Below are 27,550 nucleotides of genomic sequence, written 5' to 3'. Positions count from 1 at the left end.
GAGTTTGAGGAAGAATCCAAGAACCACAGGTTCTCAACATAAGCCAAAACAAACTTACGCTTTCTCAGGCTGAAAAGTAGTGTTTCCTAGGGACGCTTCACACAAACCATTTTTAATATTTTAAACTTTATATTATGAATATTTTCATTTTCTGTTCCACCGTATCTCCCCATTTTTAAAAAAAGTTGTTGAAAGACTAGTACAATCTATACTGATACATTCATCTCCTATATTTACCACATCAATGTGTTAACATTTTGCCATACTTGTTTCACCCATTTCTTCACGCTGAAGTTCTTTTTTAAAAATGAGAGACATTATGAAACATTTCAACTCTAATTCATCAATATTCATCTCTAAAATATAAGGAATTTTTCCTACATAGCCACACACCATTAACAAAGCTAATAAAATTTAATAGTAATACCCTAATATCATCTAATACCCAATTCATATTCAAATCTCCCTCAATTATTCCAAAAATGTCTTCTTTAGTAATATCCAAAAATGAACCATGCATTACATTTTATTATGTCTCCAAAGTCTCTTTTGATCTGGAATATTATCCTCCCCCGCCCCCCTGCCACACACACCATTTATTTCCCTCACAGTGATTTTTTTAAAAAAACAGGTCAGTTGTCTCACAGAAATATTGTTTCCCACATTCTGGATTTGTCTGATTGCTCCCTCATAGAATTGTTTAACTTGTTTCACTATTGCTTGTATTTCCTATAAACTGGAAGTTAGATATAAAAGGCTTGATTAGATTATTCAGTTTAAATAACTTTGGTAAGAATATTTTAAGAGGTGATCCGATGTACTTTATATCACATCATATTAGAGGCACATAATATCTCACTGTCCCACTAAGTAAAGCTAAGTTTACTAACTGGGTTCAAGTGGTAGCCACAAGATCTTACCATTGAAAAGTTTTCTTGTTCTGATTAGAGGTAATTCTTGGGCACCATGCAACTCAATCAACATTTCACTTAATGGTGTTAGTATCCATTAATGATCCTTAATTATTTAAATGGTGATTTTCTAGTTCTATCAATCCTCCAACATTTATTAGCTGGCATATTTTCTGTAAAGAAGAGATTTCCCTGGGGCTATTTGATTACACTGAACTGCAGTTCTTACTGAAAAGGTAAAATAAGAGTTTATTTACTTCCAATTAGTTTTCAGAGAAAAGAGGTAGTGAAAGTATTCTCCAATTGTGGCAGATGCGAATTATTTTATTTTTGCCCACTTTTTAGTAGAATTACTTATTATTTATTATGAGCTTGTAGATTTTTATATATTCAGTGTACTTTAAATTATTTTTAAATGCTAAAATGTGGGGTGTCTGGGTGGCTCAGTCGGTTAAGCACCCAACTTTGGCTCGGGTCATGATCTCTAGGTTCATGGGTTCAAGTCCCGCATCAGGCTCTGTGCTGACAGCTCAGAGCCTGGAGCCTACTGGATTCTGTGTCTCCCTCTCTCTCTGCCTGCCCTCTTTGTCTCTCTCTCTCTCTCAAAAATAAATAAACATTAAAAATTTTTTTAAATGCTAAAATGTTCTGATTCTGGTCAGTGGGAGCCTCTTCAGGGCTTGATCACTTCCTTGCTTTTGTTATAACATGACTCAGGACCACCTTGTAATTTCCTTGTTCTAGACCATGCATTCTCAACAAAATTGGTTCTGGTGAGGGTGAAAAAAAATCTTAGCTATTCTGCTGGTTTGTGGTCCATCACATGGTCACAGACCATAAACACACATGTATTGTATATTTGTGGTATTAAAATTCCATATGGTGGGGGCTACAAGGGGAAAAACTAAAAGACTCTGGGGATGGAGTGTGAACATTGGATTTCTTTTCACTTATTTAGGTCTTCCTTAATTTATTCAGCAATGTTTTGTAGTCTACCGTGCAGAAGTCTTTAAACTTCTTGGTTAAATTTGCTCCCAGGTATTTTATTCTTTCAGATGTTATTATAAATGGTATTGTTTTCTTAATTTCCTTTTTGGATTGTTCATTGCTGTTTACAGAAACACAATAAATTTTTGTGAGTTTATCTTGTACCCTGCAACTGGGCTGAATTTGTTCATTAGTTTTGGAAGGGTTTTTTTGAGGATTCTTTGCTTTTTTTCTATATAGGGCCATATCCTCTGCAAATAGGTTTAATTTCTCCCTTTCCAATTTCAATTCCTTTTTTTTTTTTCTTGCCTAATTACTCTGCCTAAAATTTTCAGGACAATGTTGAGCAGTGGTGAATGTGGGCATCTTAGTCTTATTCTTGAATGTAGGGGAAAAACTTTTAGTCTTTTGCCATTGAGTATGATGTGTGTTATTGGTTGTTCATAAAGACCCTTTATCATGTTGAGGAAGTTTCCTTCCATTCCTAGTTTGCTGAGTGTTTTTTTCGTGAAAGGGTATTGGATTTTATCAAATGCTTTTCTATGTCAACGGAGATGATTGTGAGTTTTTCCCTTTGTTCTTTTATTTTTTATTTTTTAAAAGATTTAATTTTTTAACTTGTAAAAATAATGATAGAACAATTTTTTAAGTTTATTTATTTATTTTGAGAGAAAGCATGCACACACATGGGGAAGGGGCAGAGAGAGAGAGAGAGAGAGAGAGAGAGAGAGAGAGAGAGAATCCCAAGCAGGCTCTGCTTAGTGTGGAGCCTGACTTGGGCTCAATCACATGACCATGAGATCATGACCTGAGCAGATATCAAGAGTTTGATGCTTAACTGACTGAGCCACCCAGGTGCCTCTTTTAATTTTTAAATATTTTTATTTTTATTTTAGAGAGAGAGAGACAGTGCATGCAAGCAGGGGAGAGGGGCAAGTTGGGGGGGGGGGGGCAGAGACAGAATGAGAAAGAGAGAGAGAGAGAGAGACTCTATGCTCAGCACAGAGCCCAAAGCAGGGCTCAATCCCATGACCCTGGGATCATGACATGAGCTGAAATCAAGAGAGGAACACTCAACCAACTAAGCCACCCAGGTGCCCCTCTTTTTGTTCTTTTAATGTAGTGTATTACATTACACTGGCTGATTTTCTTATGTTGAATCATACTTGCATTTTTTTTTCACTCTTGCATTCTTGAGGTAAATCTCACTTAGCCAACTTGCTGTTGGATTTGGTTTGCTAGTATTTGGTTGAGAATTTTTGCTTCTCTATTTATAAGGGATATTGGTCTGTAGTTTAATTTTCTTATGGTGTCTTTATCTGGCTTTGGTATCAAGGTAATGACGGCTTCATAGAAAGTATTTTCTCCTATTCTATTTTTTGGAAGAGTGTGAAAAGTATTAGAGTTAATTCTTATTAACTATTTGGTAGATTTCACCAGTGTGCTATCTTGTCTTGGACTTTTCTTTCTTGAAAAGTTTTTCTACTGATTCAGTCTTTTTCTCTCTTACAGGTTATGTTCAGATTTTCCATTTCTTCTTGGGTCAGTTTTTATAGTTTCTGTGTTTCTAGGAATTTGTTCATTTCATCTAGGTTATCTAATTAATTGGCATATAATTATTCATAGTGCTCTCTTATAATCCTTTTTATTTCTGTAAAGTCAGCAGCCATGTCCCCAGTTTTATTCTTGATTTTGGTTATTTCCATCGACACTTGATTTTTCTTAGTCTAGTTAAAAGTTTGTCAATTATGTTAATTTTTTTCAAAGAACCAACTTTTGGTTTTGTTGATTCTTTCTGTTTTCTATTCCTTCCTTCTTTTGTCTTTGTTCTAATCTTCACTATTTCTTTTCTTCTACTAGCCTTGGGTTTAGTTCCTTAAAGTATAAAGTTAGGTTTTTGGTTTACCATCTTTCTTGTGTTCAAATGTAGGTGTTTACAGGTATAAATTTCACTCCTAGTACTGATTTTGCTGCATTCCATAATTTCTGGAATGCTGCATTTTCACTTTCATTCATCTCAAAGTATATTCTAACTTCCCTTGTGATTTCTTCTTTGACGCATAGGTTAAGAATATGTTTAATTTCAGGGTGCCTGCGTGGCTCAGTCATGATCTTGAGGTTTGTGAGTTTGAGCCCCCATCAGGCTCTGTACTGACAGCTCAGAGCCTGGAGCCTGCTTCAATTCTGTGTTTCCCTCTCTCTGATCCTCCCCCCACCCTTTCTCTCTCTCTGTAAAAAATAAACATTAAAAAAACCAAATGTTTAATTTCTCCATATTTGTGAATTTTCCAGTTTTCTTTCTTTTAATGATTTCTAGCACCATTCCAGTGTGGTTAGAGAGGATATTTGGTATGATTTCAATTTTTTAAAATTTATTTTTTTTGTGTCCTAGCATATGGTCTATCCTGTAGAATATTCCATGCGCACTTAAGAAGAATCTCTATCTGTTGGTGATGGAATGTTCTATATATCTGTTAAGTTTAGCTGGTTTATAGCATTATTGAAGCTGTTTCCCTACTGATCTTCTGTCTGGTTGTTTTATCTATTATTAAAGGTGAGATATTACACTATTATCATAGAACTATCTCTCCCTTCAATTCTGTCAATGTTTGTTTCATATATTTGGGGACTCTGTTGTTTGGTGAGTATATGTTTATAATTTTTGTTGTGTTCTTGATGAACTGACCTTTTTATCAACATAGAGTGACCTTCTCTGTCTCTTATAACAATTTTTTATTGAGAGACCATTTTGTCTGACATTGGTATAGCTACCCTGGCTCTCATTTCGTTATTATTTGCATGGGATATCTTTTTCTATCCTTTCACTTTCAACCTATTTGCATCTTTGGATCTAAAGTGAATTTTGTGTAGATAGCATATAGTTGAATGACTTTCTAAAAAACCCATTTTGTTAATCTCTGCCTTTTAATTGGAGAGTTTTATTCATTTACATTTAAAGTAATTACTGATAAGGAAGAGCTTAATTCTGCCATTTCACTATTTGTTTCTATACAGCTTATACTTTATTTTTTTCCTCCTTTGCTCCATTACTATAATCTTTGGGTTTAATTGATTTTATGTAGTGTACCATTTTGATTCCCTTCTCATTTCCTTTTCTGTATATTTTCTAGATATTTTCTTAGTGATCACCGAGGAGCTTACAATTAACATTCTAAATTTATAACAATCTTGTTTGAATTGATGACAGTTTAGCTTCAATAACATACAAAAACTCTGCTCCTATAAAGCTCAGCCCTCACCTTACGTTGTTACTGTCACAAATTATATCTTTATTTATTATATGCCCATTAATACAGACTTGTGATGATTGTTTTATTCATTTATGTTAAGTTATATATGACACAAAAAGAGAAGTTACAAATCAAAAATACAGTAATGCTGACTTTTATATTTACCAATGTAGTTACCTTTGTTTTGGTATGGTATCAAGTCACTATCTAGTGTCCTTTTATGTCAGCGTCAAAGGCTACTTTTAGCATTTCTCAGAAGGTCTTAATTTCTCTTTCATTTCTGAACAGTTTTGCTACATAAATAATTATTGGTTGACATTTTTTTTTTTCTTTTAGCACTTTAAATATGTCATTCTATTGCTTTCTGGCCTCTGTGATTTCTGATGAGAAATTGGTTGTTAATCTTACTAAAGATCCCTTGTATGTGACAAGTTGCTTTTTTCTTACTACTTTCAAGATGTTCTGTGTCTTTTGACAATTTGATTATAATGTATCTCAGTGGATTTTTTTTTTATGTTTATTTTTGAGAGAGAGAGACAGAGGTGAATGGGAGAGGGGCAGAGAGAGAAAGAGGCACAGAATCCAAAGCAGGCTCCAGACTCTGAGCCGTCAGCACAGAGCCCGATGCAGGGCTCAAACCCACGAACCATGAGATAATGACTTGAACCAAAGTCGAGCGCTTAATTGACTCAGGTCAATTGACCCAGCTGCCCCTAAGTGGGGATATCTTTGAATTTATCCTTCCTGGTGTCTGAATTATTTGGATGTATAGATTTGTGTCTTTATCACATTTGAGAAGTCTTCAGAGCCATTATTCAAATATTTTTTCTGCCTCTCTTTCTTTCTGGGACTCCCACTATGAATATGTTGGTATCCTTGATGGTATCCCACAAATATCTTTGGCTCTGTTAATTTTTTTCATTCTTTTTTCTTTCTCCTTCTCAAAATGGACACTTTCAAATGACTTATCTTTATTTTGCTGACTCTTTCTTCTGCATGCTCATATCTTCTAAGAAACCCTCTAGTGAGTTTTGCGTTTGTTATACTTTTCAGTCCCAGAATTTCTGCTTGTTCCTTTTTATATTTTCTATCTCTTTAATGACATTCTGTATTTGCTGAGACATTCTCCTGATGTCCTTTAGTTCTTTGTCCATGGTTTCCCTTAGCTCATTAACCATATTTAAGATAGCTGATTTAAAATATTTGTCCTAGTGAGTGCTTCCTCAGGGACTGTTTCCATTAATTTCTTCTGTGAATGGATCATATTGTCTTGTATCTTTGCATAGTGTATAATGTTTTGTTGAAAACTAGACATTTTGAATGATGCATTAACTCTGAGTATCAGATTATTCCCCCTCCTTAAGGTTTGTTTTCATTGTTTGCTGTAGGCTGTGGCTGTTTAGTGATTTTTCTAAACTCTTTTTGTGAAGTCTGTCTTCTTTATCATGTGTAGTCTCTGAAGTCTCTGTTCCTTTAGCTTGTTTCACAACTAGTGTTCTGACAAGGATTTCCTTGAATGCCAAGAACCAAAAGAAGGGGAGGGGAAGATGGGGGGAAAGGAGAAGGGAGGGAAGGGGAGTTCTCTCAGCCTTTACAGATTGGTTCTGTGTTGAGGTATTCCTTCAACAGTTAGCAAAACTGTTTACAACTCCCCCTTGGTCTTCACTTCTTGCTTGTGCCAAGTACAGAGTTCAACCAGAGGTAAAATCTTAGGGTCATCTTGTGTGTTTTCTGCACATGCGTCCCTCCCTAGGCATGCAAATGGCTTCTAAATTCCCCAGAATATGTGGGTGCCTTTGAATGCTTTAAGTTTCCAAAAAAATTCTCTCCCTAAGTCTTTACCCCAGGCTTTCAGTACACTTATTGTTTGCCTCAATTATAATTTTTGCCCCAGGAAGCAGCATGTTATTCATATGCCTTACACTGTTTTCAAGGAACACTCTCTGCTACTTTACTGCCCTGATTCAGGTCCAAGTTAAGTGAAACAAAGGTACGTACCCTGTGACAGTCTTTAGGTTAGACAAGTTAGAATAGATAAATTAGAATAGACAAACACAATTCTTTGAGAATAAAGTCTGTTCTCTCTTTGGAACCAGGGACCAGAGCCCCACACTGAGAACATGGCCTGCCGTCTTTAAGACTGATGCCAAAGTTGGGGAGAGGGTGGGATAAGAGACAGTAAAATGATGGGAAGCTTTCTCCCATTCTTAGGTTGCCTCTTTCTCAATTGACCATTTTCCTGGTTGATGCAAACTTTTGATTATTTTCCAGAGTTCTGACAAAGCTGATTCTGATAGTTTTTGCTTGATTTTTTGGTGCTTCTATGAAAAGACAAGCCCTTGGAACAACCTATTAATTAATTTTTACATTTAGATTTCTCAAATGTAAAATAAACATTTCTGAAATGTAGAAATAGACATTTCTAAAATGTCTATCTTTCCCCCAGTATTTTGAAATACTAACTTCATCTGTTTGTATATTTTCTATTCTGTTGATTGGTCTCTCTGTCCATTCACGTACAATACAACAGTGTTTTCATAATAGAAGTTTTATAGAATGTTGTGAGATCTGATAGGGCTAGTAACTTTTCACTACTCTTCTTTTTGAGGTTTTCTTTGGCTACTCTTGCTTATTTTTCAATGACAACTTCAGAATCAATTTGTCTGACTTTAGAAAAACAGCCGCATTTTTATTGGAATTATGTTAAATTTATAAATTAACTTGGGAAGTTATGATGTTGAATTGGCCTATGCAATTAAACAATTTTTCAAGTCTACTTTTGTGTCTTTTTAGAGTGCCTATATTTTTAATTTATTATTCATGTTCTAGGAAGCACAGGGGCAGAGACAGAGACAGACGTACAAGATAAGAGTATTCTCCATACCTGCAGATGCCTGTGCTTGGGCATCAGTGTGGCGCTGGCAGACGCTACTCAGGAATTCACTCACTTGACGCAGGGAAAGGGCATTATGCAGTGTTTCCAGAGGGTATATGGTAGGCACCATGGAACACCCTTCAAATCCTGTTAGAAAAGAGATGGGCAAAGTCAATGTTATTCCTGCCAGATATACCCCAATTGTCCAAGGAAGCATGGAGAGTCCCTGAGAGCCATCAGGAGAGTCCGTGGCTTTTGGAGATGGGGTATCCAAGATTCTCAAGAGTGGGAACTCTTTAGAGCCCATAAAGGAGTCTGTTTCTCACTTCCAGATTTCCTAAAAAGTCTACCTGCTAAGACCTCCAAGTGAATCGAATCATCTCTGATCCTACCTATGGAGAGCCTGCAATGACCCATGGAAAAATCAACAGAATTCCAATAGGGTAAGTACCTACATTGCTCCTGCTCTTTCTAGGGGAATAAAACAAAAGTCCAGAGGTAATGGTGAAATTGTAGGTCTAAATGAGGTAGGGAGGTCATGGAGCTGGGAAGAAACAGCAGGTTTCAGGGATCATGTAAAGAGAACTGGATTAAAGAGGAGGGCATGGAATCTGAGGAGGGGTTCATGCAGATTTAGGATATGGGTAGAAAGACTAGCTGAAAGCTAGTCTGGAAGCAAGCTGGAGTGCATGCAATACACATGAAGCTCAGCCCAGGAAAACCACATGCATGAACAGGCTGGGGGATGGAAGTTCTTTCTTGGTCATTTCCATCACATCAAAGCTTCTCCCTTCTGCTCTCACTGGAAAACCCCAGAAGACTTGCTAGAATTTCTCTAGTCCATCAGGAAAATGAGGCAAACCCCTAGGAAAAAGAATAAATACTGATTCTCTGTGCTGAACCCAACAATTCCAAGGTAAGTTCCCCAGTCTGGGTTGGGTGAAGTGTAAACCTAAATTTGGAACCTTAATCCCAGGGCCTCTTGATGAAAGAAAAAAAAAAGTCCCCATTAGAGGATTAAGAACACACATCCCAAGTACTTTTTTCAGCCCCCAATCTTTCCTATGTCTCTTTACAATTCCTTAAAGAAACTAAGAGTAGGCACAACAACAATACCTATGTAAGACATAGCCTCTTGTTCCCTAATGACTAAAATCTATAACTCAAAAAGATTACACCTGACCATCTTCTAAGTTCTGGCCCTTGTGTGCTTCAAAGATTCGATTAAGACATTTGTGCCTCAATTTTCCCCTGTACTCTAGTGGCAGGAGCATAGAAGTATATAGTCTTTAGCTCCTCAGAGGGGCTAGAAAAATATTTAGATTTGAAGATGGTGGTAGCTGAGGGTTATAGACACAAGAGCAGATTCCAGGGCAAGAGACTATTCCTATACTGAATAGAGTTGGGAATGGGTAACATTAGGAGGCAGTGAGAAAGGAGAACAGGAAGGGGATGAGCAGCCAATGCTACAGCTACCAGGCAGTCTGGCCCCAATCCCATCCAAGCAACTAAATGCAAGTCACATAACCTTAGGGTAAACAGGAGAAAGGAATAGGTGGACTCTCCTGCCAGAAGTGCAATAAGCAAAGCAGTCATCCCAGCCAGGGTAACGGCAGCAGCCAGCTTGGTGGCAGGGGGTACCGTAGAGGCACTCGGGGTCATCCTGGCCTGAGCGCAGCCAGTTCCGGAAGAGGCGCAGGTGGTAGGAGCACTGGTGCAGGTGATGCGCCAGCGTGGCATCCAAGGAGACTGGCCGGCCCCCTGGACAGTCAGAGGAAAAACTGCGCAGCAACCGGACCACAGGGTGCTGGTCATCCAGCAGCTCTGGAGGGGATGGGGGGGACCACGGCAGGAAGCACAAAGATAAAGAAAGAGAAGAGGGAGAGACAATGAGGGGGGCACTGAATGGCACAAGCATTACTAGGAAGTGGGACCACTCAACTCCAAGGTGAGCTAAGAGAGAAGGAGAGATGGTCAGAACCACTGGGTATCTCTTGCAGGGAAGAAGAGTCGGCATCACATGGAATCTAAAAGAAGGGGCTAGTGAAACCTCATCATACAGCAAGGCCCTCCCCTCTCTCACTGAGGATAAATTAAGTCAGTGCTTACAGAGAGCAGTCACATCATTCTAGATGGGGGTAAGCTGGCAGTTTTGTGGCTGGAAGTCTTGATTAGAGCTCCAGTGTCCCTGGTCATCCCTGAACAGATGATCCCTGAATATCCCTACTTAGGGCCTGCTTCACAGACAAATGTATTTATAAAGTTGGTATAGAGATGCAAAGATTCAAAGTCACTTAGAGAAGAGTATCAAAAATGGTAGAGGGAATCAAGATAGAGTTTGAAGCTAAAAAGGCTCAGGCCAGGCCTCTGGACCAGACTCTAAAATAGCCACAAACAGGGAAGGTATTAGATAGGTGGCTAAGGAGATTGGCAGAACACCAGGTATAGAGGTCCTTTTAAACAGAGTATGTAAAAAACGGAATCCGTAAGTGAAAATGATGATATTGACTAATCAGCCTTTACTCTTACCCAAATATGCAGATATTTAAAAAATAATTGCATAAATCTCAGGATTCAGGAGACACTGTATCTATTACATAAGCCAAAAAAAAGTTAGGTAATTTTATATTTTCTTCCCACTGCTGTCTAACTTTGGTCAGCTGGTGAGTGGAAAAGCTTCAATCCTGAACCACTTACAATTTTAGCTGCGTGGCAAACTTTGTGGATATATGCAATTCAAATGCAAAAGGTTGAAGGCAGTGAAAGGCATGTGGAAAGGGGCATAGGAGGAGCAATAAGGAAAGGATCCTAGGAGAAAGGTATGCTGTCTTAAGACCTGATGGTATAGACAAGTTATGTTAGGGTAGCTAAAGAACTCCCAGACCAGAAGTGGTTCCACAGAGTGATCTTATGAGACTATGGTTTCCAGAGACATTATTATGGATGTCAGGAGAGGTTTCAGCTCTATCCAGGCACTAAGTGTATCCTACAAGAAATGGGCTTGGTAAATCCAATGGGTACATTCTAACATTCTGGATAAGGGTAAACTAGTCTCTTTCCCACTATATTAGTTTACTTTAGTGAGTTCAGCATGCAGTTTAGTAATGGGCCATACTTGTATACTCAACATAGTCACAGGATGTGACAGAAGCATATCAGGAACAGAGTCAGGGATAGGCTGACAGATGTTCTCCTGCTAAAGTGAGATACTGCCTTGCCTCCTTGCCAAAGCTAGGTCAGGTTTTCCAGCTGCTATTTCAAAGACAGACCTTATGGCAAGGAAATGGTGATGATGGGACAGTAGGTTGGCATATTGTTGTGACTAATCTGCATAAACAATTGTAGACAGAGCATCCACTCTGTAATTGCTGGGTCAGTGACGCAAGATTTGACCATGGGGTAGAGCCCTCATGTTGTCCAGAGGGACAACTTAAATCTAGATAATCTTCAGCAAGAGATGTAATAGCTCCAAATTTCTCCAACAGGTAGATCCCAGATTCTGGTATCTGAGGCACTTTAGCCTCCAAACTCAAGTACAAGAAGAGGGCCAGAAGGTCTCTGAGGAAGTGTGCAGGGTGTCAAAGGAGATCCTGAATTTTCTCTCCTGCACCATATCTGAATTGTCCAGGTCTTTCTTCTGCTCTTCCTTCAGGAGAATTAATTCTTCTCTTCTTCAACTGGTGAGGCTGCTAACGAAGGCTTCAGGGAACTAGAGATATATAGGTTTGAGGATCTGTTTTATGAATTTGGATCTTTTCTCATAAAGCCTAAGAACTAGGCTAAATCAGTGATTTAGCTCTGATTTCAGGGGCCCAATTTCCTGGTACTATATTCTATACTCTAAGTAACACATCTCATAAGTCCAAGTCCCAAGTTGTGGGGTTGGGTTGGTGTGTGAGGCTCTACTCTGGAGATGATTGTGACACATGAAGGCCAGAAGAATTTGGAGCTAAATGTGAAGGCACAGCGATGCCACTCTAAAAGGGGAGCTCCTGTCACAGGCACAAATGGGAGCCGGGGTGGGGGTGGGGTTATAAACCGAGCAAGTATAGGCTAGTCAACCTAGGGAGATTTCAGCAGTGCCTAGTGGAGAAGTATGGCCTGACTGGGCTAAAATCTAGCAGCTGCCACTGGCTATGGAGGTTTTTCCAGCCAGGAAGCCAGGCTAATTTTGCCTCCTTTGCAGAGTCTTAGTTCTCAGACAGAAGAAAATCATATATAAAGAAACCAGATTTACCTTGAAAACAAGGTACAAGGCAGAGAGAAACGAGGAATATGAAGGATAAAACAGGGAGTAAGTCCTGGGTTTCCCTGCCATGCCCTACAAAGAGACCACAGCTCTTCAATTTTTGGTTTACACAGATCTCTAAACTCTCCCACCTTAGTATGACCAGACCAGTTCTTCAATATTCTTGAAGTATTATTCCTTCCTAAGTCCCCCAGAATTCCCAGGTGACATCTCAACCTTCACTTCAAGCTTATCTGAGATAGCAGTGTCTTAGGCTGGGGCTAAAGGGAAACTGTGTAGTAACTTGTGTTATATAACCCAAGGTACAATCCCTTTTCCTTTACCTACTACCTCCTACTCCTTTCTTTCTCTCTTTATCCCAAATTGGTCTGGGCTCCTGTTTTCTAGGCCAACGCCCTAGGTTAGTAGTAACATAAAGCAAATGTCAGGAGCACAAGAGCCACATAAAGTACACACAATGATAGGAGATAGGAATATGGTGATGGAAAACTGTAAACTCAAGACCTTATGGGTATGCTTGGGAGCTGGGAACTGCAGCAACATTGCTCCAAAAGAGAAACAAATTAGTCATTCACTCCAACAAAAAGTTGGAGAAAAAAACAGGAAGACCAAACTTATAAGCTGAGGAGTAGGGGGAAAAAAAAGACATGGGGATAATACAGGAAATACTATTCTCTTCCTAAGAAGGAGAACCATTGTCATGTTTGTACAAAGCCCAGCAGTCATGTGATGGGAAAGGGAGAGGTTTAATTAATGTTTTGGTGATGATGCTGAAAAAAGTGACAGAACAATGATGATGGTGACCATGGATGTAAATCCCTGAGTTGCCACACAGATAGAGCAGCCAGGCTGCAGCCAAGAGTAAAGTTTGTCACAACAAGGAGTATGTCCCAAGAGGGACACTGGTGAGTGGTTCAGAGACACCAGGTTGCCAACACAGTGGAAGACAGAGGCAGAGTCAGTGTCAGAACTCAGAGGTTAAGTGTCTGGAGGTGACATGATGAGGGGGAATGACATTGAGTCAGAAGCAAACGTACCGTTAGTCGGATGCTTTGCAAACGACACAGAAAATCGTTTTACGGCCGGGACAAACAAGAGCTCTGGGGAGAAAAGACATCATGGGGATTATACCCACCCCTGCCCCCACCCTCTGCTCTGGAATTTGCCCACAATATACTCTGTTCTTTACAGTTAGTATATGATCTGTTCCCACCCCACCCCCTAGATTCCTGACTACTACCTTTTGATCTTCTCCTTTGGTATAATCTCCTTGTAGGAATCTGTATGTCATTTCTACCACAGAACGACCCCACAAACAACCCTAATTTCACCACAACATTCTCTTTCTGGTCATTTGGAAATAAAATCTGTGTAAAAACTTTCCTCCCTTCCCCCAATCTCTTTCCATATCATCTTTCCTGCCTTGACTGAGCAACTTCCCCATCCCTGATTTCCTAGATTTTAATTAAGATTCCACTGCATTCTTCCTGACCACGGACCATCCTCCTTGGTCCTTGCTCCTATAGGCCAGAATCCAGGAAAGAATATAAAGGTGGAATAAATTGATGTAGCAGGGCTGTATGTGGGAGATTATGAAGGGATAAGCATAAATAAGTAGTATTTGTATGGTGAGAGGGAATGCAAATGGAGGGGTGCATGGGGTCTTGGTTCCTTCTCCCCTCTATAATTGATGAAGAAAACTTGCTATAAGGCCAGAGTCAGTGCCACTTTAAGTATGAATAGTTCTTGAGCTGTGTCCGCGCTGGGGGACAAGTGAAAAAAAGAGTTGCCCCCCAAACCCACCCACATACCATCTCGGTGCTTGAGACTGGCAGGTGGTAGCTTTTTGCCATGGCTGCGGGCGTAGTCCTGAAGATTCGGAGCGCTGGAGGAGCCACCCAGCACTGTGGTGCTGAACAGCCCTGTGCACTGTGAGCCTGCAAGGCCGGGAGTGCATTAGTAGCCACACAAAGCTGCAATTACCACACAGAAGTACACATAACTTCACATGACAACATCAAGACACATACATATAGCTACTCAGAGCCACCACCATGTGGCCACTTCTCATAACCACAAACAGATTTCACTATTGTCCATAGTCGCACCGGGCAAGCAAGGTAGGGATTCTGCTAAAGATCTATATACTAGATACAAGAGACCACTACAAATACAATGTTAGTCATATTAGGGGACTCAAAGCTACTGAAAGGCATAGACTGTTTTCCAGGTGACTCTTAGGAATGCTAAAAGAATAGGTAGATCTCTCTAGATCTCCCTAGATTTAATTCAGTGCTCCTTACCCTGGATATAGAGTTTGAAGAATTGAGAAATATAATACTTTATAGACTTACAAGGAAAGAACTTTGATTGAAACTAGAGACTAGGTTTTGAGCACTCAGCCCAAATTTCAAGTTCATGTAAGTTTCAATCCCTCCTAAGTTTTTCATCCAACATTCCCCTCCTTCTATCTCTCTTCAGGCCTTTTTTACGTTTCCCAAGAAAAGAAGTACGAGACTCACTGAATTTTTAAAGCTGGAAGGGACTTAAAGATTATCCAGTACAATCTCTTCATGTTAGAGGTGAAGAAACTGAGAGTCAAAAGGGATCTCATTTACTCAAGGTCATATAGTTTGTTAGGAGCTAAGCTAGACTAGAGTCCAGGTCTCCTGATTCTGAAGATCAGTTGTGTTCATTTAGAAAAGACATAATTATTTTTTTCATCAAGAAGAAACAGAGCATTGTTTCTGAAGTGAAGATGGACACAAATTAAAGGCATGTGAAGAGTCAGGTGACTGCATGCAGAACATGCCTACTGTGTGCTGAGGACCCTATTAAGAATGAGGACCTGATAAACACGAAACAATGAAAAAGCCATGTTTTTCTGCTCTCAAACATTTATTGTCTCATAAACCCTATCTCAAAGCCAGATGCCTACACACATAAGTTCAAAGAAAGCAAAGGGAACTCTACTGCCAGAGGAGTAAATAAAACTTAAAAAATCTCTGAAGCAAATAAACCAGTCAATGTTCCAGATATTATTGAGAGTAGGGTTGAGACTCCAAAGTCCCCTCTCCTACTGTAGCTCACAAGGACAGAGTGGGAGGAAAGAGACAAGATTGACACCTAAGTTTCAGGTGTTGCATCTCTCCTTCCAAATCCATCTTAGCCAAGGCCTTGGCTTTGGCTTTGGAACTTAATATAGCAGAGATGGATAGAATGGAAAGGAGGTCAGCTTCCTTTGAGCCCACAAAGAAGGTGTCATGGTTTCAGGGGTCCCAGCATTTCAAAGCTACCATAAAAATCAAGAAGCTTAGACGGCTAATAATCTCTGTCCTGGAATTCAAGATTGCTGCTCTATGCAGCACCTTCTCCTACTTTTCATGTGTAAACAGGCTCTAGAATGGGGCTCAAATAAAGCTTGTTAAATATGTCTACTTTTCTTCACAGAAGCTGAAACTAGCAGACTTTATCCCAGACCACCCGAGCTTTGTTCTATATTTACTTCCTCCCCTAATAATTTTCTGGTGCCATCCTGCCAATCTTGCCCTGTCCAGTCCTTGGATCATCTCAGAGGGTAGTGTCTAGGTTACCACCACCCTTGTTCTTGACAGCACTCCTACTCAACTGGGCCTGACACACCTATCCTCATTTTCAGCCTACTTGAAACCTATTCGTTACTGAAACTTCTAGGAAGAGAAGTCTGTGTCACAGATCCATCAATTTGCCATTTATTTTCCAGGCCCCAAACCATCTACCTCATCTCAGGGATCTAGAAGGCAACCTACTTCCATAAAACTAGCCAGGAAAGTTACCAAAACCTTTCTCCCCCTTGCTGGTCCAAATGCTGATTATGTTTAGGCCAAGAAATTGCCAAGGACAAAATTAACAGAAAAATGAAAGGAGCTAAATGGAGTGAATAATAGGACAAGATAGAAAGAGCCGGAGAACCAAGTCCAGACGCCACACAATTGTCTCTAACTGCCAGTTTACTTACTGGCTCACAAGACACTGTATTCAAAGATAGCCCCTCCCAAGGACCACTCCCCGCTCCCAAAGAATACAATACCCTCTGAGGCTTGGTCCTTCCTGCAGTCTGTGTTCTTAGGAAAGGTTGAATGATGTTCTCCACCCCTCTCCAGGAATCAAAAAAATCAAGAGACATTCCCTCAAAGTCCTGAGAGAAGCCTCTGCCACTACACCAGTCTCAGATTTGTCCCTCAATTTTCAGGAAGGAAGGAAAAAAAATTACAGGATTAGGAAAGGATGAAAGAGCCATGGAGGTAGGAGGGGCCTGAGCAGGGATACAATAAACATAGGTCTCAGAGGAAGACATGGCACAAGTTGTCCAAATGAGGAATATGACACTTATGAGGAGGTCACAAGTACATCTATTTATAGTTTTGTCTCTGGTAACTCTGAAGTATCAGAGTTTCCATGGCCCCTTAAGGTTGGGGCTAGACTGGGAGGACAGATAAGGAATGAGAGGGGAAGCCAGAAAAAAGTCCTTCAGCCAGAGAAATGGGAGTTGGTATAAAAAAACAAAAGACAAACACCTTCCTGGAATGGAAACAATCATCTGGGTTCAAAGTTCACACCTAAACATGGCTTCTCCCAATTCATCCTCCCTAGCCCCACCGACAATTCCACAGACTGAAATGACCCCAACACCCATGACTAAGGTTTCCCACAATAAAACCCTGAGGAACAGACAGACACACCTCCCCAACAACAACAGGTGAGATGCTGGAAGACCATACCTAGGCCACTCTGCTTCATCTCCGTTGGTGGCCGTGCAGATGAAAAGAGCCGGTAGCCACCAGGCCTCGAGGATGAAGTCTCAGAAAGCACCTGGAGAAAAAGGACTCTGTATTACCATTTTGGCACCTCAACCAAGAAGTCTAAAACCCTGGTCCTGAATTCCTGCCCCTATAAAGCCAAGCAATGTCAGAAAGTCTGGAAGAATCAAAAGATTTTTATGGGGGAAGAAGAATGAAAAGGGAATGAAGAATGTACTTCGCAGAGGGAACTGTACAGGGAATCCCATACCAGAAGGCACTTGTATTTCCAAGATGCCTGTCCCCATTGCCCTTCTATCCCAAATCTGAGAAATCATTATTCAACTATTTTCAGTTCTCAGCAGAGCAGTATTCCTTAATCTTATCTATCCCTCCATGGGATTCAGAAAGCCAATCACAATAGCTGAGTAACAATAAGAAATAAAGTCTGGCTACCCTCTCTTCTTTCCATGGGACAACTGTGGTTATGGCAACCACACTCAGTTTCTTATCTGAACCAGGAGGCCCTCCCCTCCATGTCTGGAGACGTGTAACAGATTTCTAAAAAGGCTACGAGGGCCTAATCACACAAACCCCAACATACACACCCTCCAACCCCCAGATAATGTTCTGAGTCCCTGGGTCCCAAAAGGCAAAGATAGAGGCAGGAAAGGAAGATGAAGTAGGGAGGGACACCTGTGTGCAGGATGCCAGGTGAGTGGTGGACACAGCCCGGGGCTGTAGGCCGATGGCTGGGGAAGGCCGGGGGAGGTCTCCTGACCTCCTGCGGCGCCGTCCCCGCAAGGGGATCAGGTCCAGGTTCCCCGTGCACTGCATGTTCATGACCTGCAATCAGACCGGGTGGAAAGCCGGTCACGGCTCCTTTAACTCCCAGGCTCCCAAAAGCCCCAGTGAGGCAGAGCTAGTTATAGACCTGGAGAGGATCATTACCTAGGGCACAGCTGCTATGAAGGTCACAGATCTATATTCTAAAACTGTCCAAAAATATGAGATGACAAGAGCAGAAGAAGGGATGGGGGAAGGGTTGTAGTCAATAAGGATAAAACTACCAATGCCTATACCTATAGAATAAGGAAAGGAAATATTAATATTAAAAGGCTGTGTGACCAAGGAGTAAAGAGACAATTTTCTTGCAAAACTGAGGAACATATCTTGGGCTACCATCATCCTGGATAAGCCATGGTATAAGTAACACTAGGAACTAAAAGGAAGGAATGTGGTTACAACAGGAAGCTTCCCTATAGTCCTGAAAGAAAAAAGCCAACTCCTCAAGTCTGAGAGATGATACACAGAGGGCTCTGCTTTGCCTATGTCTCTCGACTGCTTAAACCAGAAAAGTGGGGGTTAAGCACAACAGTGCCAGAGAGACTGGCAGACGATGTGAATGGGGAAGACATTCAGATGTGGAAAAGCATTTTATTGATGGAAGATTATACATCATTCTGTCCATTTGATCTAGTCACATGAGTCTGCAGGGTACTAGTATATTATGGATACTAAGTTATACATCAAAGGGAAAATGATGCATACCACACTTAAAGAAGCTCTGAGTAGTCACAACATCAAATCTATCTTAAAATAATCAGGAAGAAAAAATAAGCCCGAAACAGAGTGCAGTTTATCTTTCCAACTTTCTCCAAAATCTGAACTGTAAACCTCTGGCTGAACCTATGTAAGCTAGTTGCAAATTCTTCTGAGTAGTCCCAAAATGAAAGATCAATTCCTTTAAGACAGAGAGCTGGTACAAAGCCAGGTGAACAGATTTGTCTGTCAAAGCAGGACCCAAATCGGACAGTCAGAGTCACTGAGACAGGGATAAATCATGGGGTCAAAAAGAGTGCATTGGGCCCAAGAGGAAAAGACTCTGCAGGAAAAAACCAGGAACAAAAACCCCAGCACAGTTAGCTGGATACAAGGTAATATTTACAACAGTTACTTCCTCTAGGCTAGAGAATTGGAACCAGGCCTAGAGGCAGACACAGGCCCAGGTCCCTAGATCTCCTCATCAGAACAGAGGGTAAGACAGAGAGACCTCCATACTTTATTTCCTTTCTGGAATGAATACCGATAACTCTAAAGGAATGAAATTAGAGTGCTATATAATTGCTCCTGTTTGAGCTATAGTTTTTAACCCAAGGGAACAAAGAGATGGAGACAGCCTGGCCTTTAATATCAATTGTTTTATTATTATAGCTACTGTTTACTGAGCATCTATATGGTGGATATTGCTTGTGTTTCATAGACAAAAAAAACCTTGAGGCTTGGAGAAGTTACCTGTCCAAGGTCACACAGCTTCTAGATATCAGCCTGGGAGTTTAGCCCAGAGTTCATGCTATTTCTACTATATTTCCTTTTAAAGAACAGCCTTTTCAAATTCATCCAAAGGCCTCCTCCTCATTATCATCTCTTAAAATCCTATCTCTCGGCACCTCTCACTGATATCTCCTTAATCTCAGAGGTAGCAACCAACTTAAAGGAGCTTTATTGGGAGACCAGCTATGAAACGGAGATTAAATAAAACATATCCATCAGGGGCAGAAGGACTCTGCTTAAGGTGCCAAGAATCCCCCCAAAGTGATTCAGAGGATTCATGGATATTGTCCTATGAGCAATTCCACCACTTCTTTCTCCCAAGCCCCTCCTATTACCTCCATGGAGCCAGCTTTTCGGTTACGAATGAGGGGTGATCTCCTTGGGAGGCCAGGGCCCTCAGGGGGCTGAGGTGAAGTCTGCAATGCCCGGTCTGGCTCATCCGATGCCTTCCCTGGGCACAGGTTCTCCATGCTGCCTTGGTCTGCTTTCATCTCTTCATTCTACCCAACAACAAGCACAGATTCAAGAGGAGTTAATGGCCTCCAGCCTTCTAATCCTAGACCCCCAACCCTCTTACCTCCCTGTACTGTTTTCAAGTTTTCCACCACTTGGTTCCTAAATCCTCTAATCTAAAACCCCAGCACTCCAACCCACCTCAGAAGAAGCTGGACGGAATCCATAGCCAGTTGGGGCGTTGCCTTCTTCCTCAACACCTTTCACTCCAGGGCTGAAGTGTAGCTCCACATGGAACCGCTCCTCTGATAAGGGATCCTATGGGGCATCAACAGATGAAGGGGCAGTTGGAAAAGCTGAATATGGTGGTGGAAGACCAGGCAGGGACAACAGAGAAGAACTCAAGAGGATATATCCTCCCAGAGATGAGGTTCCAGTATCTCACTCCACTTTGGGGCTGATCTATCGTAAGCTTCCCCTTAACTATAGTCTAGTGTTAAAGGTTCCTCATTACCTCACTTCTACCATTTGTGATCCACCACCCCACACAACTTTCTAGCCTCCAGTTCTACAACTCTTTCCATCCTTCTCTCACAGTAATTCAGTTTTGCTACAGTACATACAGCAGCACAGTTAAAGATACCTTTGTGAAGCCAGATGAAAAACGTATAATAATGTTTGAGTGAAAAAGACTCATTATAACATCATCCCAAATTCTATACCCTCCCTAATGCAGAGCTATGTTGTCTGATAGCTCTCTGGCTCAACACCATCCCAAAACACTTTTTTTGTTCCAGAAGGAATCTCCTGGATGCTCTGTGACATGCTGTCCTTGGGTGTCACACCTAGCTGAATTCTACAAATTATAAGGATATGAAAGTTTCTAAGATGAGAATTAAGGAGAAAGAAAGGGCACCCTCATTACCCACCCCCCCCATTGGCTAATGCTCCTCACCCGTGTGTTGTCCTCATAAAGCATGATGACAATCTGGGTCATATAGTTGAGCTCTGAAATGGCACTAAGATAAGCCAAAGCTCGCTGCCATTGTGCATCCTGGGTCTCCTACCGAACAAAAGAAGACGAAAGTCAATGACCAAGGACTAGGAAGTCAGGGAAGGGGCAGGGAGACAAAGAGAATACAGAAGGCTTGTAATAAAAAGCAGGAAGAGGAGAGTAAAAGAATGCTTGGAATAAATGTTCATACGTTGAAGGAAGGAGGATCCTTACATCAAGAAGTCCCCCATAACGGAATACACTGAGTAGGGAATGGACATGGCTTTCACTGGTGAAATAGAGACGTGTTCGAACATGGCGACCTGGGGAGAGCACCCCTCGAGAGTACCTAAGATAAGAGCTAAGTCATTCACACTGTCAGATAATCTTCTTCCCACCCTTCCACAAAGTCTTTCCTCCCAACTCAAAGACTGCTTTCCTTTCTATCCCAGGATCCCTTCTATTCTTGGTTCCCCAAGCTGTACCAGCCTGGATTCCCCCCAGGGCTCCCTGATATGCCCCTCCCTCCATCCAGCACCCCTCCCAGCCCTCCCTCACAGGGGATGCAGCTTGTTGACAGACTCATCCTCGTGGGTTCTCTGCAGGTCAAGTAGTATCTTTCGCAACAGTGGAAGACAGAAGCCCACAGCAATTTCCAGTTTCTCCTCCCGACTGATCCCGTATTCCTAGGGGCCACAGGCCAGGAATAAGTACATCAATGAATCTTGTTTCCCTCTTGCCTCATACTCCCAGGCCCAAGATGATGCTTGTCTTCACCTCAGGTCTAGAGTTTCTTTCATATCTACCACATTCCCCCTCTCCAGGTGTCTCCTCAGTTAGCCTCTTGCACTTACTCAGAGCCAGAGTGAACCCTGACAAATATAGCAACTCAACTAATTCTTTCTCTAAGTTTTCTTTCCCTGGTTCCCACACCATCCCTCCTTTCTGCTTTTCTCCCCTTCCTTTCCCAGTGCCCCAGGCTATGAGACACACCTGGGGAATGACCACATCAGCCAGTGCCTTAGAGAGACGTAGTAACTCTGCTGTGCCTTGAAGTCCCAGACTCCCATTGTGCTGCACATCATACTTGACACAGTCATAGATGTCAGGGATCTTACTGATATCATAGCGCCCACTCTTCTGTCGAAAGTCACGCTCTAGCTTGCTCCAACGCTGTAGCATGAGCTCTAGAGTCTCACTATGGTAGAGTTGCAGGTCTGGAAGGAAGACAGACAGTCAGAAAGAACCAAAGATTTTACCTTCAACAAAAGACCCTAAAAAATCTGCAGTAGAATCAGAGAGATGAGGATGCCTTGTTTCAGACACTTAGAAGAGGGCACAGGAGTGCCTGAGTAACCCATCCATACCTGAAACCTTGAAGGGAAGATAGTACTATTCATACCCACCTACAGACTTGGGGTCCTGCATCCTTTCCCGGATCTGATGAGTGAGGTTTTCAATCAGGGCAAATACCTGATCACAGACCTTTACAGGATTCTGGATGATAGCCATGGAGTTGAGGAGGGAAGTGCTTCCAGTGGGAGCGAGCTATGAGCAACAGAGAGATGAAAAGCAAGATAGGCTCTGTGCTGATTGTGCAGAATCCTGTGAGCCTATTACAGAAACTGTCTGCCAGTAAGATCTGTTTACAGGCTCACTCTAATGAGAATTCCTGGGCTACAGGGCAGACCACCAGTTCCAAGATGAGAGGATTGCTCAAACACACAGTCATCTAAGGAGGGTTGAGGGTAAAAGCCTTAGAATCCAGAGGAAATAAAATAAACCTAGGTTCTTTTATTGGGGGGTTCTAAAATATACATGGAAAATACTGAGGAATAAAGATTAAACCAACCCCTCACAATCCCTACACAAGGTTTTCATGAGTGGGTAACAGAGATAACAAAATCTTATTCCTCTAAACAAAATGTTAGCTTGAACCTACAGCAGAGGTCTTGCCTCAGAACTAGATTCCAGCTCAAGCTTTCAGGACAGTGACAGTCAATGAAGAATGGGGAAGTGAAAAGAGGATTATGGGTGGAATACACATATTCAACCTAGGTCCTCACAAGTCCCATTTTTGCTAGCAAAAAGAAGCAAGAGAGAAAGAAAAAGTGCTTTAGCTTTTGAATTTGACACTGATTGGAAAATAAGAGAGCAAGGTCCTGTCCTTATTAAGTCCTGCTCAGAGAAAAATACAAAAAATGCCATTCTCCAGACAATGTTCTCAGCTACTTAGCTCATTGAAGAACCCATCAGAAATGGTTACACCATATTGTGAATAGACTTAACTGAATATACTTAATACACTGAACTATACACTTTAAAATGATTCAAGTGGGGGGCACCTGGCTGGCTCAGTCGGTAGAGCAGTCAACTCTTGATCTTGAGGTTGTGAGTTTGAACCCATGCTGAGTGTACAGATAACTCAAAAAAAAAAAAAAATCTTAAAAAAAAGATTCAAGGGGTTCTACAGCTTCTATAAAAATATACTTTCTTGGGGTGCCTGGGTGGCGCAGTCGGTTAAGCGTCCGACTTCAGCCAGGTCACGATCTCGCGGTCCGTGAGTTCGAGCCCCGCGTCGGGCTCTGGGCTGATGGCTCGGAGCCTGGAGCCTGTTTCCGGGTCTGTGTCTCCCTCTCTCTCTGCCCCTCCCCCGTTCATGCTCTGTCTCTCTCTGTCCCAAAAATAAATAAAAAATGTTGAAAAAAAAAATTAAAAAAAAAAAAAATATATACTTTCTTTAAAAAACAAATCCATCAGAAATGAGGAGCTATCAGTGGGAGGATAGTACAAAATCACTGTCTGGCATATGATTCCCAGTCAATCAAGGTCTGGATACACAGCAAAAAAAGATGACATTGGGTAATGGCATCCACTGTGATTACTACCGTGAGACAGTACACTATAGTGGTGAACAGTCCGGGCTCTCAGGTTAGACTCTTTAGGTTAATACTAATTAGGTGACCTTGGAAAAGTTGCTTAAATTTTTCTGAGGTTAGATTTTCTCATTTTTAAAATGGGGGAAAAGTAGTACAAGTCCACAGTTCCTATGGTGGATTGCCTACAATCTACACTGTGTACTGGCCCTGTGACTGCTTAACCAAAATAAAATAAAATAAAACAAAACCAAAAAGCAAAGTTACATTTTACTAATTAAGTCTTGACATATACTTTAAAAGAGCTCGGGGGGTGCCTGGGCAGCTCATTCGGTTGAGCATACGATTCTTGATTTTGGTTCAGGTCATAATCTCAGGGTCATGGGATCAAGCCCCATGTTAGGCTCTGCGCTGAGCCTGGAGTCTGCTTAAGATTCTCTCTCTCTTTTGCTCCTCTCCCCTGCTTGAGTGCACTCTCTCTCTAAATTAAAAAACTGAAAATAAAAAATAAAAGAGCTTGGAAGGAGGCACCTAGATGGCTCAGTCAGTAGAGTGTTTGGCTCTTGACCTCAGGGTTGTGAGTTTGAGCCCCATGTTGGGTGTAGAGGTTACTTAAAAATAAAATATTTTTTAAAAATATAAAAGAGCTTGGAAGCTTCTGCTTTTGGGATGTCCTAAGCTACCATTTAAGAAGTCTGGCTACCATGCTAGAGAAACCACATGGAGAAAACATGTGGAGAGGAGAGGCTCTAAGACTATAGGTAGAGCATAAAGTGGGAGAGAACCCAGCTATCTTAGCAACCCAGTCAAGCCTTCAGATGGTTTCAGCCCCAACACATGGACAACATCTGGGCAGTTTTAGGAGAGACCCCAAGGAAGACCAGGTGAACCTAGAACTATGAGTAAGATAAAATGGATATTGTTTTAAGTTACTCAGTTTTGGGGTAGTTTTTTAAGTAGCAATAAATAACTGAAACATTATTTCATTCAAAATCTTTGGGACTGACTGTTTTAGAACTGAGAATTTTTCAGACTTTAGAGTTAATATAGCACATAGTCATATGTTATATAATACCTCTAGCAGGACTGAGGGCATAACTAAACACATTTATGTTTCTGCAGCACAATGTATGACTATTTACACTAAACAAAATAAATAGGAATTAGTAATAGTCTTTTTTTTTAAAGTTTATTTATTTATTTTGAGAGACAGTGCAAGCAGGGGAAGGACAGAGAGAGAGAGAGAGAGAGAAAGAGAGAGACAGACAGATAGACAAACAGAATCCCAAGCAGAATTTGCACTGTCCATGTGGAGCTGGATGCGGGGCTTGAACCCATAGATTATGACCTGAGCTGAAATCAAGAGTCGGAGGCTAAACTGACTGAGCCACCTAGGAGCCCCAAGAATTAGAAATAGTCTTATCATGTCAGGTTTTGCTACCAAATGAATCTTGGTGCCTGATCTTTTTTATTTTTGAAATTATGAGTAAGAGATTATAGACCCATACTTAACTCAAAGGGTAAAGATTGAATGAGAAAATGTATGGAAAGCAGTGTCTACAATGTAGTAAGTACCATTACTGATCACTATTAGTTAGAATTCTAGGAATCTGGGATGGCGGTACATTGGGCACAAAAATAGGGAGAGCCTGACCTGATCATAATCCTCAGGACCAAAGGGTGCATCCTGTTGCAAAATATGGTGCAGTCGAGCCTTCACCCGGTGCTGGCAGCTGCTCAAGGAATCGCCATCGCTGTCCAGTAGCCCATTCATGTTGGCACTCTTCACCATTTGTACCAAAATGGGTGTTAGCTCCCCTTCTAGAGCCAGAAGGCCCTGGAGGGGAAGCACAAAATCTATTAGTTTTCCTTCCAGTCTACTTCCCCTAAGCCTAAATGGTCTCAGAGATCAAATGAGAGCTGGTGTAGAGGCGAGGAGTACAGGTCAAGGTGCCTACGCCCATTTAATTATTCTCAGCTCATTCTCAGTGGTACAGAATGGGTCAGACACAAGCAGAAACTTCTCTGAGTCAGCACATAAACACCCTGACATTTCCCAACTAGTTCTCCAAACTCTTAGCTGCTCTATCTAATGGAAGCTGGGACTGTGAAAGAACTATAGTGTGCACCTTAGCAAAGGCAGCAGCAGTCATCTGGACACGGCCCTCATCAGAGGCATAGATCTTGAGATCATGGCGGAAAGTGCTATGGAGACGAAGCAGCCCACAACCAGGGAAGCCAGCATAGTCACCTGGGGGAGAAAGGGGAGGACAAAGAATGGACTGCTATACATACCCACATGGAAGAAAGAATGCTCCTTTCCCCCTTTAACTTTCCCATTGCCTCTGTCTCTTCATTCCCCCAATTTATTCTCTAATCATCTCATCCAAGCCCTGTTATTTGCCCCCCAGACACTCACCCTGTCCTCCAGGGTACATGCAGCGAAAAGCTCGTCCCAGCTCCTCAGCCTGAACACGGCCATCAGGAGTCAGTTCTCCACCCCACTTCAGTACCAGCAACAGAGAAGGGGATAGGGCCTCCCGCTGTGGATCTGCAGGAATAAGGGGAAGTGAATAGGTCTAGATCTAAGAAAAATAGCTGGGAGGGGGGGCAGCTGGGTGGCTCAGTCAGTTAAATGTCCAACTTCGGCTCAGGTCATGATCTTAAGATCTATGAGTTCAAGAGCCTTTCCTTTGGGCTGTCTGCTGTCAGCACAGAGCCCGCTTTGGATCCTCTGTCCCCTCTCTCTACCCGCCCCTCTCCCCCCTCAAAAATAAATAAACATTAAAAAAAAAAAAAGAAAAGAAAAAAAAAAGGAAAGTAGTGGGGACATCTAAATGTCAGGTCTTCTGAGGAGCCCAGAATGGTGATCTGGGGTAGAGGTCATCTAAAGGTTTTGTTTTTTATTATTTATTTCTATATTTTAATTTACAACCAAGTTAGTTAGCATATAGTACAATAATGTTTTCAGGTGTAGAATCCAGTGATTCATCTCCTACGTATAACACCCAGGGCTCATCCCAAGGGTTTTGTTTATTTTTTTAAGTTTATTTATTTTGAGAGAAAGAGAGAGGCAAGAGCGCAAGTAGGAGAGGTGCAGAGAGAGAGAGGGAGAGAGAGAATCCCAAGCAGGCTCCACATTGTCACTGCAGAGCCTGATGTGGGGCTTGAACCCACGAACCGTGAAATCACGACTTGAGCTGAAATCGAGTCAGAGCACCCTCAGGTCATCTAAAGGTTTAAGAATAAGAGACTTGAGTGGTAATAGGAAGGGAGTATTATATCTTACCTTGCCCCTCATTAGTAGCTTTTACTCCATGAGGGTAGTAAGTCAACTGCACCTTCCGGTTGATGCCTGAGAAATGACCATACCTGCAGGATAAACTCAGTTTACTTTCTACCCCAGCACCTAGTTCTCACTGTCATTGGCTCCCCTTTCCTATCCCCTTTCTCACATCTCCAGCACAGACTTCAGCTGCTCTAGTTTCCCAGTCTTCTCCTCGATCTCACCACCTGGTTCTTTCTCCAGTTCAGCCAGTAACAGCCTTGTGATGTCCAGCACCTCCTGGAGGAAATAATAGGGTATCCATGAAGGAGACCAAGTCCTGGGCAGTTACCCTTTCATTCTGGTCTCTCACTGAGGCCCCCAATCCCATACCCACCTCGCTCCTCCCAGCCCAACTCACCACCTTACCTGTAGCTGCTCAGGCCGCTTCAGTTTTAATTTCCCTGTCTTGTAGCCACCATGTTTTTCAAACAGACTGAAAAATCTGAAGAAATAAGGAAAAGCTTCAGTATGGGGTGAGACAGTCAAAGCCTTTGGGAACTTCCCCATCCCCATC

At 41.7% G+C, this 27,550-nt stretch overlaps 1 protein-coding gene across 20 annotated transcripts in view; it reads right to left on the bottom strand.

The window, feature by feature from the left end:
* PPIP5K1 (diphosphoinositol pentakisphosphate kinase 1) overlaps positions 1–27,550 on the bottom strand; it is a 43,068-nt gene that overhangs the window by 6,191 nt on the left and 9,327 nt on the right. For 9 of the 20 annotated variants that reach the window (XM_042942194.1, XM_042942191.1, XM_042942190.1 and 6 more), the window contains 18 exons: positions 27,403–27,478; positions 27,164–27,273; positions 26,998–27,080; positions 26,128–26,259; positions 25,838–25,959; positions 25,363–25,545; positions 22,239–22,380; positions 21,826–22,049; positions 21,391–21,518; positions 21,067–21,181; positions 20,794–20,901; positions 20,040–20,156; positions 19,721–19,885; positions 17,748–17,897; positions 17,034–17,124; positions 14,085–14,210; positions 13,311–13,373; positions 8,034–8,171 (listed from right to left, as the gene is read on the bottom strand). In XM_042942194.1, the coding sequence (XP_042798128.1) occupies positions 8,034–8,171; positions 13,311–13,373; positions 14,085–14,210; positions 17,034–17,124; positions 17,748–17,897; positions 19,721–19,885; positions 20,040–20,156; positions 20,794–20,901; positions 21,067–21,181; positions 21,391–21,518; positions 21,826–22,049; positions 22,239–22,380; positions 25,363–25,545; positions 25,838–25,959; positions 26,128–26,259; positions 26,998–27,080; positions 27,164–27,273; positions 27,403–27,478 (2,273 nt within the window). Of the gene's footprint in view, positions 1–8,033; positions 8,172–9,665; positions 9,849–13,310; positions 13,374–14,084; positions 14,211–17,033; positions 17,125–17,747; positions 17,898–19,720; positions 19,886–20,039; positions 20,157–20,793; positions 20,902–21,066; positions 21,182–21,390; positions 21,519–21,825; positions 22,050–22,238; positions 22,381–25,362; positions 25,546–25,837; positions 25,960–26,127; positions 26,260–26,997; positions 27,081–27,163; positions 27,274–27,402; positions 27,479–27,550 lie in introns of all 20 variants that reach the window. The other 11 variants (XM_042942204.1, XM_042942208.1, XM_042942209.1 and 8 more) reach the window with 10 other exon arrangements.

Source organism: Panthera leo, chromosome B3 (genome assembly GCF_018350215.1).
Source record: "Panthera leo isolate Ple1 chromosome B3, P.leo_Ple1_pat1.1, whole genome shotgun sequence".
In the NCBI taxonomy this organism is placed as follows: Eukaryota; Metazoa; Chordata; class Mammalia; order Carnivora; family Felidae; genus Panthera; species Panthera leo.
This window is presented reverse-complemented; position numbering and strand designations above follow the sequence as displayed.